The sequence below is a fragment of the Phaethon aethereus genome, assembly GCF_964289735.1.
Source record: "Phaethon aethereus genome assembly, chromosome: 3".
Taxonomy (NCBI): Eukaryota; Metazoa; Chordata; class Aves; order Phaethontiformes; family Phaethontidae; genus Phaethon; species Phaethon aethereus.
This window is the reverse complement of record NC_138576.1, coordinates 17,693,258-17,705,493: the sequence shown is the minus strand read 5'-3', so window position 1 is coordinate 17,705,493 and position 12,236 is coordinate 17,693,258. Positions and strand designations below refer to the sequence as shown.

Sequence of the window (12,236 nt, the reverse complement as noted above, 5' to 3'; positions counted from 1 at the left end):
TGTATAAACACAAACAGATTCATGTAAGACCCAAAACTGTTGAAGCTTGATCCATCCTTTTACCTTTCAGTGATTGTTAAGCAGAGGCAACTTAACAGAGGCAGAATATGGGCTGCCAGGCATTGCAGAATGTGCTGAAATGATGTAGCAGTGGTACTGCATTAAGAGGTGTTACTTTCAAAGAACTGGATAAAAGAGAATGTGCAAAAAAATGTTTATAGCTGAATAAGAAGGGCATCTTGTCAGACTGAATTTTCTGATAATGTTTCCTGTTCGCAAAAGAAAAAGAACACTGCTGCAGAAAAGATGTAGGGAGAGGCTTGTTGTACTACAAGGCAGGAAGGTCACTGGTATTCATTTTGCTGATACTGAAATGCCTTTTTGAGATTAACTTGAAAAATATCTGTACTCTTTCAGATTGGTCATATTGATGGAGATCCCAGTCGGAAAGGAGCTTTCCCTGTATCATTTGTGCACTTTATTGTTGACTAAATTGCTACTGATAAGTGGAGATATTTCTCATTTCCAGCAGTCACAGAAATAAGTTTTGCTCTATTTCATTTCATCTACCTATCTGCAGACACCTTGCCAGAGCACTGCCCAAATCCTAGGTACTGTAGCTTACTTTTTTATTGCCATCATTCTGATTTTGTGACTTTAAAAACTTTTTTCTATGTGAAAATTTCTCATAAGCAGTTTACACTTTAAAAAAAAACACAAAAAACTCTTCCTGTATTTTTCAAGGTGAACTGAAAAGCTTTAACAATCAAAATCCATATGAGAGTGTGAACATCACAACATCATGAATGTTCTTTTCATTCAATTCACTGTAATTTTATTCTTCCTTTTGTAACATGACAATACCACAGTTCACTGTTGCTTCCCCATCAAAGAAATTGTGTGCATCTAACAGGGCAGTGAATGTATCCAATTCTTGATGCCACTTGAAGTGTTGGAACCAAAACATGCAAGCTGCTGCATAGTTCTAAATTGGACTCATCCAGCATCTTGCCATACTGGCTGTCATCCAGGAAGTCAACAATTACAGATGATATTATTTTCATCGGGTGTCTTTAGCCAGGTAAAAGTGAAAAAGTATTTCAGTTTACCACAGGAGAAACCTCTTTCTTTCAGAATGGATGTACATATTTGCTTAAAGTTTCTGAAATCTGTGTTAGTTGTTGAACTTTCTAGTTCTAATTTTGTGAGCTTGAGACTGTTTCATTTTTCTATGCTGCACGTGTGTAGAACCTGTTTTTTGAATGTTCTTTATGTATGTTACATCCATTTTGGTCATGTAATGTGACTACTGCTGGTTAACTAAACTATGGCAATATTAATGAGTTACTACGTTAACTCAAGGATATGAAAACTGCACTTCCTGAAATGTACTTAACTAAGATGATGGATTGCAGAGCATTTCTTACACTTGTCTCATTATAGTGTTTAGACTTTGTTTTTAAATTCTTGAATTTTCTTAAGTCATCCAGCAGTGTGTTCACGGAGAGAACATACTTGGTGGAACACTTAGGTAATTATCGTTGGTCAATAAGGTATCTGACACCTCACAAGTACACTACGTTATGTTCTGATTTATAAAGTTCGTGTGCCACTACCTTGCAAACAATGATAGTTTGCTGACTCACTCTGTATTTATATAATATACCCACATATATGGTAGCTACACTGTTGTTAAATTTGTTTTACTAATTTGTGAACAAAGGCTAGGGCCATGGATAGTTTCCAGTTGGTTGATGGAATACAAAACACCAACACTAATCTGACGTCATTTTGATGTTCGTATATTGTGAAATCGTACCAGGTTTTGCTTATGCTACAGGAAACAACTGATGGCATAGGATAAGAAAAAACTATGTCTAGGTCACATTGGCTTTGATCATGTTTTATGAATATTTTATCTCTAGATTTATCAAGAGAACTTTCAATTTCTGACAAACGGTGTTTAAATTGGGGACGGAATGGAAAATAGGCCACCACCATATATGCCTATTTGGAGGAAAAAAAAAATCACATTGCATTAGTGTTGGAAGAGCAACACTGATCTTGCCTTGTATCGCCTTTCCTAAATGGTACAGTTGGTTGGTAGCCTCTCGAATGTGTGGGTACAGCCAAGTATACACCTAACTTTCATTTTCCAGATGCTGTTGCTGCAGTATAAAAGGGGAACAAACTGGAATGTTTCAAGATATTTTTGTTGCAAGTTGAAGCAAATTAGTCCGTATTTTCAAAGTTCCCAGTAAAACGGTAGAGTAATAGTTTAGCACTACAGTTTTATCCACCTACTGATATGTTCAGTTTGCAACACTATTTTGTATGTTTCTATCCCTGATAGAGTCTAGAGAGTAAATGGGCATATTATTTTGCACAGATCTCCTAATGTACAGTATTTTTAACACAGAATCTTATAGTGTATGTAACAACTCATAAAGTTAACAATGATGCAAATTTTCCTTGAGTTCTGCTAGAAGAGGAATACACTTCAAAGTGTCACCACCTTGTTCACAGGTCACTTGGAAACTACGAAACTTGTAGAATACAACTTAATAGCACTAACAGTGCAGACAGAGAAAATCTTGAGGACCAATAAAGAGCAGCTAAGCAAAATTTATCCCTAGATTTTCCATGTTTCTCAAAGTTTGCTCCTCTGGCAGAGGAAGAAGAAATTCTAGAGCCTGTAGATACCTATTTATAATATAAAATTAAGAATTTAAAGTCCAAAATTTTGGCATATTTCATACAACTTTTCAAAGGTGATTAAAAATAATAATTCAAAAACCTGTTAATAGACAGACTATTAGGTTGCTGTGTTAACTGTTTAAAAAGGAGCAAGTGACACTTAAAATGCAGCTTAGAATGCTATGAGATGTATAATATTCAATTCAGTTGTTTTTATTTTGTTTAGTTGCAGAGCAACTGTATATATTGTATAACCTAAAATCAACTCTTATTTTCAATGTCCTGGATGCAGTGATTTATAATTAGAGCATGATTAATAAATTTTACTCTTGTTAACCAGTCAAATGTCTGGAAAAATAAAACTACTTTTAAAATCACTTTGGCCAGTTCTGTTACTCTGCATTGCTTAGGCAACATCATTCGTTTCAATGTGTAAAATGAGAAATACAAACAAGTAGCACTTGAGCAAAAAAAATGTACATCTTATGGATTTTTAGCGCAACGTAGAAACTGTGTAGACAGCTCACCTAAGATTAAATTAGAGGTGTAAAGCACCAAATGACTACCTGTTATCACTTTGCTCTTGGTGTTTTGTTCTAATATCTAGGTTAAGCAGAACTGAAGTCTGTATTAACAAATTCTTTTTCAGACAGAGAGATAGAAGTGTCACTTTTATTTTACACTTCTACAATACTGACATTAATATACAAAACCTGATTTAGGGAAAAAAAAGTCATGTTAAATATAAAATTCTGTACTGTCCTGGAAACTGATGGAATAATTTCTTCAAGTCACGTTTAGGCAATGACAAAGTACCATGTGCAAGGTTGCATGGCTCTTCTTTGCACAGCAAGTCTTTTCTAGGTTTGTGTGTAGCTATAGCCAGCCTGTGGTATCACAAAGGAGCCCCGTTTCCTCCTCACACAAAGGCCTCTTGTACTACACAGTCGTGTGCTGCTGAAGAAAATCAGGACTTCTCCGACATTAAAACTGAATCAAAGGCTGTAGATAACACTTTGCAAATAGCTTGTGCTTGTTCCTAAAAAAATCCAAACACGCACATTAACACTTTCTGAAGAACTTCTAAATGTCTCAAAACTCATTTAAAGCAGGATGGGACTTCTATCATTCTTTTGGCAGAGACATGCAAAATGGAGTAGCACAGGTGAGATTTAATTTGATTTCTGTGGTCTGCAATGACATGTGGGAAGCTGTTTTAAATGAGCTCTTTTGAAACAAGTCAGAGTTGTTAGCTTTCATCATAGCGTGACACTAGCATTCAGAAAGTCAGTTCATGTGTTCCCCCAGTGCTGCTGTGGGGCTGTGTCATACCATAATATCTTGACCATGAATTCTCCTACTCTTAAGAGGAGATCACTTCCCTTGCTCATAGATATGAATGCATGGTCTATTACCAGAGTTGTTACTGAATCCCCCTCTGCTCTGTCCGCTCTCAAGAGGTTTGGTTTTGGCTTTGAAAATACAAATGGCGGCTTGTCCTTAGCAGTTGGGATAGCACTGTTTAGACTAGAAAGAGCTTTCTTAGGCCAGTTTTTCAGGACTGTAGGTATTTTTCCTCAAAGCTGATCAAATGCAGTCAGCAGGGCTTTTCTTCCCTCCTCAGCCAGGGCACATTTATACTCTTTTGAATTGATTTAACTGATTTTAATTAATTAACTCTTCTGCCAAAGAGCCTTCACAAGGGCCTTGGGTTTTAGGATCTCTCTTTACAGTCAAAATACTGATACCTAAATTAAATGCTGTAAACATAAACTCTTACCAAACTATTGCACTGATATACCCAGAGGCTGCATTCTTCAGAGGCTGCATCTGTTGTCTTCAAAGCCAGTAAACTTTTTCCTGCTCCCAGACCATCATCATAGCAGACCATCCGTACAATTAAATAGAGAGCATGCCTATGTAACACATCCTGAAACCATGTGGCAAATAAACGTTACTCTGGAACAGTGCAACAGCTATTTCAGTTTTCCACCTCTTTTGATTCTCTCTCTTACAAAAGAATACTTCAGATTTATTTACAGGAAAAAAGTATTCCTTGGTAAAATTATAATCTTTTAACTGAGAGTTTAATCAAGAGTTGAAAAAATAAGCGGTGGTTTAACACAATTCTAGCTTTAATTTTTGCTTCTATTTTAGAATTGCATTAATATGTGGACTACACTCCTGGCCATACTACAAAAGCACACATTAGTTTCCCACCTATTCTTGCTCGCCTGCTGTGAGCAGGATCAGTGGTACACTGTACCTGCCTCTGGCACAGAGGCAACTCAGAACAACTTTTTATTTTTCCAGACAATCCCCTGTCGCAGTTCCGGGAAGCATACACACAAGAAACTGTACCCAGAAGAGTGTATGGAGAAGGTTAGTTGCTCTGAGGTAGAGCAGGGTAGCCATGTGGCTATAGCCAGGCCATTTGTGGCCTGAGCCACAGCATGCATCCTGACTCTTGCAGAGACCTAGTCTAGGAGACCTCTACTATTCCCTGCAGTTGCAGGGTTTCACCATAGCCCCACAGTTCCGATCTTGGCCATTCCAAAAAGGGATCAGTTGATGTCATCCAGTAAGAGGTCTCTGCAGACCTACTCCACACAAAGCCTTTCTTCTCAAGCCATCCTAGCCAACTGGTAATATTCATCTGGTTGATTCTAGTCATACCACAACTAGGGTCTTAGGACTTCAAGACAGCTCTTTTTCTATGTTCGTGGCATCAAACACCTCATCCCCATCAGTAGTGGAAGGGTCTAAAGAAACATCCACTTTGATACAGAAGCCGTAAAAATGAACAGTGAGCTTGATGCCTGCTATGAAACCCTTGAGAGAGAGCCTTCCACCAGAGCTCCTAAGATCACGTTGCTGAAAAACATCACTCACAATTATTCATACCATCATGAACTGTGTATGTCACACCATCCTGAAGGCAGCTGGAGCCAATGTGGAACTTACTGCATCAGCCCCCAGTCTCTGCATGAAAGGTGCCAAGATTTCTGTAATTTTTTCTGTAACTTGTAACTTTTTAGAGTTACTTGGCTTGGAACTCACTACAGTGCTAAGGTGCATGTTGATTGTCACTATTAGAGGGAGGACAGAATTCTTTAAAGTAGACCGTCCCCCTGTAAATTCATTTCCTTCCAGTATCTGGCTATGAGGGGATTCTGCAGTTCGGAAGAGAAACAAGATGGCAGATGGACAAACTGTGCCATACACATATATACATGTGTATCACGTACAAATACATACAAAGAGAATGTGAAGAAGGCCAGAGCCTCAGCGTGACTTCTATAAACACTTCGCCTTCGGTTTCTAGTGGTTGCATCCACAAACAATGGAAATGTATCAATGAGTTACATATCTGTATGTATTTCAGTCACTAATGAAGTAACTTCTCAAACGTTGGCTGAAATACATGAGGAAAAATTTTGTATCCTGTGGTCCATTCTCTTTGGCATCTGAAATAAATAGCTGCCCATTCACCTGCAAAGGTATCTACAAATCACAGAACTCTCGCCAGAATTCCCACAAATTCATAAAAGACTGAATTATTTGTATGAATGCAGAGAAAACCCTTCCATCTTGGAACTCTGTGAAAAGAGTTAGGTGGACTAACACGCTAAAGGACAAATTAAATGTCAACAGCAACAAAGATGCAAAAAGCCAGAACTTAGGAAACAGAATGCAATGCTATAAAATGCCAGTGCGAGCTAGCTTAATCACAGAAGGCTTTATCAGCTTGTGCATGCTTTTAGCCTGAAGCCAGAAGAACGATGGATAAAAGTCTTAAAATTACCTATTTGATCTTTATCAAAGTAAAAAGGAATTTAAATAATAGGGTAACCTATGTTCTTAATGAGAATTAAGAATTTAGGAGGACAGCAAAAACAGAACCCAAAAGAATTCAAAGTTTGAGTAACAACTACTACACTTCCTCCCAGGCATTAGAAGCAAGTGTTTTATTTTCTGAAGGGACCAAAGGGAACTTTTTGTTTCTCTTCAGAGTATTCAGCTATTGAGCAATGCTCTTCACCGCCCTCATACTTGAGGCTTTTATGAACAGACATTGCTGGGTTGTTGATAGGTCATGACTCCATAAGGCCAAGTATTTATGGTATCTGGGGCTCTGAGGGCAACCAGAAGGAAACCACATGGCAGCTATACAAAGGCAACAGGAGGGCCGTGGGGAAGCGACCGGATTTTTATTTTTAGCAAAAAAGCTACTTGAAGTGCACTAAAGGAAAATAAACCACATGGAGGAAATGATGCAAACAAAAAATAGGCTTGATCAATAAAGTGGAATCATGAGGCTTTAATGCTGGAGTGAACTCATACTCTTGGATTAGGAGTGCAAGGCTGGAACTTTAAAGAGGAAGACAACTCTGTTATTCTTGAAAAAAAACATCCTTTGCTTTTTCCTCTCCACAATAACATCAACGGGAATTGCATTACTAACTCAGGCTGAGGAACCTAGGGTCTTGGCCACCACAGTCAAGCTAATCTTCCATGTAAGAGAATGGCAGGACAGCCACAGAAAAAGGAAGATGTGCCCAAAGAGCATAAAGGCTTGCTTGCTGTTTGTCTGGTGCTCTTTCTCAAAAGGAATGGATTTTTGTCATAAATCCAACCAATCTAACCAGGAAAATACAGAGAGCCCTGAGCAGATATGACATGAAGCAGTGCTGCTGTGAGAGCTTGTTTGTTTGTTTGTTTGACTTTTGGTTAAAGCCAGCAGTGACATTTTGGTCACACAGATTGTCTATCGATTGGAGAAATAAATGAAAGCACCTTTCGGCTCTCACTGAAAAGACAGTTTGTTGTGAATCACTTACATACTGATCAGATGTTGAAACTTTAATGCCATACTTGGAAACTCCCATAATAAACTCCTCTTCACCTGGAACAAAAGGTAACTTTCCATCTTGCTTTGGAAGGAAACAAACAAAAGCCTTTAGTGCAGACAGAAGAACATTGAACAACGAAGATACATAATAGAAAATGTGTTTATCTGTACTTCAGTCTACTGGATCAGCAACATCACTAACGCTGCTCATGTCTTGCTGTTTGGAGTCTGCCTGCCACTCTTGCACTCATCCAATCCCTTAACTTTGCGTGAAATACATTCAGGGATGGTTCAGACTGGAGATTAGGAAGCATTTTTTTACCAAGAGGGTGGTCAAACACTGGAACAGGCTTCCTAGAGAGGCGGTTGATGCCCCAAGCCTGTCAGTGTTTGAGACGCAGTTGGACAATGCCCTTAATAACAGGCTTTAACTTTTGGTCAGCCCTGAAGTGGTCAGGCAGTTGGACTAGATGATCATTCTAAGTTCCTTCCAACTGAAATAGTCTAATCTAAATATTACATGATTCCAGAAAGGAATTTATCATCTCAGGGGGGAGTTTGGCCTTGTGGTCACATCAGATGGGCTGAAAAATAATGCATGCCCTGTCATGCTGCACTGACCCTGGGTGATCTATGTTCCACACTGGCAGCAATTGTTATTTGGCTGTAAAAATAGTTTTAGCATATATTCAGATACTTGAAATGTCAAGTTGTTGTAAGATCAACAGACATTCTGTGCTCTTAAAGATACAAACAATCAGCTACTTAATGAAAACAACCAATTTCGGCTTTTAGTACAAAAATAAGTGCCAGCAACCACAGTTTGGCAAGGATGACCCAAGTATTATTCAGGTTCTTTGGTCACAGGTTCATAAGTGATTGTAAGCAGAAATTTGACATTTTCCTCAGCAGGAAAACTTCTACACTACCGGGGAAGTCTGGAGGAGATATTCTTTCCCAGCCACTAATCCTAACAGTGCTGAAGACAATATAAAAATTTCCATTGGGATACTTGTTCAGCAGTGACTCATGAAAAGGGCCTCTGCTCTGAGTCTGCTTCGTCGTAATGGCTTTTTGGGTGCGTCTTCTCCAGTTACTCGAAAGGGTGGAATCAAGTGTAACAGCTTTTGAAATTCATAGCTTAATGTTTTTTAAAGTAAGCTACTTTATACCAGTAAGTCTAAAATTTGCAAAGATGTCAGATCACATGATAATATGAAAGAATTACACCTAAGCTTAAGATGTTCTGACACTGTTGGTATTGTCTTTTGTACCCACTTACCTGTGCTACATCTATGTAATTGATCAAGTCCAATGGCCCTTCGAGACTTTTGCTCTCATTATACTTCAATTTTTCAATGGCACCAACATATTTAACTCTGAATTCTGCACATGTATCAGAATTACTATTGCTTTGTCCTGCAACAGAATAGAACAAAGCAATTCTGAAGAACTCCAGAACAATAATGCTATTCTAATTGGTGTCAATGGGGCTGACATTAAATTCTGTAATTTTTTCAGACCTTCATCAAATACTTAACCTTACCACAATATATTAACTCCTCTCTTTAATGAACTGTCCCGGGTTGATTCAGAACAGCCCTTGGTAAAGGCAACAGTTTCACATGAATCCATGATATGGCATTGTTTATACTAACTTAAATTTGGAATTAACCTTAAATCAGAAAACAGAAAAGCTGGTTCTACTTCCATATTCATTTTTTTTTAAATGAACTGTTTGATCCAAACAGTGATGCACTGTGATCTGGTGAGCAAGAACAACTAAAATCAAATCTTATTTCCATGATTTCAGTGCAAATATAAACTTATAAAAGCAGGAAACATAGATTCCAAAAAGTTACACCAGATTTATGCTGTGTAACAGACTAGTATCACAACTAAGTTTTTCTTACTCTGACACTTTACTTCAAAAACAGTGACTTAATCCTAGACACATCATTAATAATACTTTAGAAGCCTAGAGCTACGCATGCATTAGTCAACAGGCTGACAGATTCACTCACAATTATTAAAAATACCTATTTTAACCTTTTCCATTTTCTGCTTTTGTCTATGAACAGATATAAAGTTAATCCTGCTCCATACAACTCTGATTACATACCTGAACTTTTCGTGGAGTCTGTATCTAGACTTGCCACAGTACTAGATCTGGAAAGTCCCCCAAGACTGGAATCTACAGACTAAAAAAAATAATTAGTATCACCAGAAAGTTACTGAGAAAATATTAACAATTCACTTTGAGATGCCCTGCCTCAACTCTTTGTTAAAATAAACTAGTGTTTATGTTCTAATTACTTAAGCAGCACTGCAAAACGGGGAGAAAAAAACAATACCATCTGTTTCTTTCCTGAAGTTATCTTTCTGCCTCAGTGCAGATCAGACTGATATAAATTCAGCAGGAACCCTTGAGAAGTCCACAAATATTTTGAAAGAAGGAGGAAATAAAAGAGAAAATGAACCTTAAGGTTATGTCCAGACTTTTCTGGTACTGCATCTTAACTTGAAGAAATTGACAACTACATGGCTTGTCACCAATGCTTGAAATAACATAGCAGTGCAAGGGAAGTGAAACGGCACCTTGGAAAATCCAGAATATTCAACTGATCATTCCAAAACCTATCAGACAAAATGGACACATTATTCAAAACGAAGAATACTTTTTAGAGATAACTGAGTAACCAACTAGTACTGAAGAATGAACTCATTCTTGGTACCTAGCACGGGCATCTTCCTAAGACAATTATTTACCACTACTGAACAAACATACTGCTCTTTCCTCCAAACCGTAGTATTGCAGTGCCAGAAGCTCTTGTCTTTGTGGGCTTCGCTATGGAAGCAATCAATCTCAGAATGCAAGAGCGTAATAATACAGAGGGGTTTTTTTAACTCTCATAACACAATCTGAGAAATAGCTGAAGTAGAAAGTTCTCCTTGGGGACCATGGCATTTTATGGAAATCACATTCTACCATCAGTGCAAGCAAACCGCTGAACTGTCAACTTGTAACAAACGAAAGTGCTTCCATAAACAGCATGTATACCAAATTTGGCTTACCTTGCTTTTAGTGCTGATTTCGCTGCTTTGTGAACTGCTGCTGCTGTGTCGCTTTTTTCCTTTTCTAAACATTTTTTCATAATTGGATCAAGGAAGATCTTCTAGGAAAAATAAAAATTAAAGCTGTCATATCATAAAGGGAAGGAGTTCCTGGCAAACACCAGAGTGGCTGTGTCCGAAGTGGACAAAAACTGGAAACTAGTAAGCTAATGAATCTCAGAATGGAAGTAGGAATGTTCCTCTGGTGGTCTTCATGTGTGACTGGGGAAAGTCCCTCAAGCTCTCTGCTAAAACTTCACTATCCTTCTGATGCTGCTACCTAATTTACAGACTGTTGCAAAGGTCAGTTTCTAATGCATATATATGATAGAGATTTAGAAACAAGACAAAATTTTAAATTTATTCTCACTTAAAAGCATTAGATGATTTTTATTTGTAACTACAATGTAAGTGCCCTACAAAGTGCATCCAGTGCAATCCCTGCTCCAAATATTATGCTCCTACGAAAAATAAAAAAAACCCCTACTTCTGCAGAACTACTGATTGGAATACTTTAGGAGAAGCTACTACTACTTCACATGTTGCTGAAAACTAAAGCAAGAAGCATCTTACATTTACTGCCTTAGAACTGAGTTACTGGGAGTTCTGAGAGTATTCCACAAGCATTTTTCCTGTATCTGCCCTACTACTTAAGTTGCTTCACTTAATACTTGGCTGGCCAGCGTCAAGAAGCAGGATGCTGGCTCCCAGTCAGGGGGTCCTGAAACACTATTTCCCAGCTTCAGAGAAGAATGTCTTCATTACAAAGCTTCAGAAATTTTCAGCAGGTGGAAAAAAGAGGACAAAGGAGGAAGGCAGTGTACGAAAGACAGCTCACACTGCAGAAAATAATGTAAGATGCACAAGGAGGAGCTTAGATCTGTGATGCAGTGCTGGATTACAGTCCCCAGACTGCGGCTGTGTTTGTCATTAAGCAAACACTTGGTCCCCGGCAGACCCAAGAGCTGCCTCAGCGGCGAGAGGCGCAGCAAGGCATGGCAGTACCCAGCACGCCCACGTCCCTCTGGGCTCTTTCCAGCCACCAGCGTGGATCTAGCAGCCCCGCCATCACAGCAGCAGCTGCCAGAACACAGGCAAATTTGCTGAAGCTGCCTGTAGTCTCTGAGGAAAGCACAACTTCATATACACTACTTCACAAGCTTTTTTCGTACATTAGATGACGAAGGAGCTCGTAGCAGCTCCTTGCTTAGCACACGCATTTTCTGCGGCCCGTCTTTTCCGCTACGGTTGCGGGAACCGTCTTGGTTCAGACTCCGGGTTCTGCGGCGGGGTGAGGCACGGAGGGGCCGGGCGGGGTAGCACGGCATCCCGCGCTTTGCTCTTTCTCCATCCAGCCCCCAAATGATAACCTGATAAAGGATAAAACGATAAACCTGCTTCCTACAGGAAGGGGAGAGGCGGAGTCCCCGGTGGCCGCCGCCGCGCCCCCACCTCCCAGGGACGCTTCGCTTTAGCTCCTTCCTCCCAGCGCCACCGGGGCCCCAACAACCCCAACACCCGGGTCAAGACCTCGCCCAACAGCGCCCGCATCCCGCTCGCCGCCACCGACTCC

The 12,236-nt window shown here is 39.4% G+C and overlaps 2 protein-coding genes across 5 annotated transcripts in view; one reads left to right on the top strand and one right to left on the bottom strand.

Annotated features, from left to right (window-relative positions):
- Positions 1-492, top strand: part of ASAP2 (ArfGAP with SH3 domain, ankyrin repeat and PH domain 2) — a gene marked incomplete at both ends in the record, with an annotated part of 92,466 nt that extends 91,974 nt beyond the window's left edge. The window contains one exon of the mRNA XM_081998004.1: positions 418-492. Coding sequence (XP_081854130.1) covers positions 418-492 — 75 coding nt within the window. The remainder of the gene's footprint in view (positions 1-417) is intronic.
- Positions 493-3,664: 3,172 nt separating this feature from the next.
- Positions 3,665-10,696, bottom strand: ITGB1BP1 (integrin subunit beta 1 binding protein 1; the record flags this gene model as incomplete). Of its 4 annotated transcripts, none has more annotated exons than XM_081998430.1 (6): positions 3,665-3,736; positions 4,478-4,627; positions 7,539-7,655; positions 8,832-8,968; positions 9,672-9,750; positions 10,625-10,696. In XM_081998430.1, 6 exons carry the CDS (start codon positions 10,694-10,696, stop codon positions 3,665-3,667), a joined length of 627 nt encoding a protein of 208 aa, XP_081854556.1. The 4 variants fall into 4 exon arrangements, with proteins under 4 accessions (XP_081854556.1, XP_081854557.1, XP_081854558.1 ...); XM_081998431.1 differs by having other exon boundaries at positions 7,539-7,631; XM_081998432.1 differs by lacking the exon at positions 7,539-7,655.
- Positions 10,697-12,236: the final 1,540 nt, after the last annotated feature.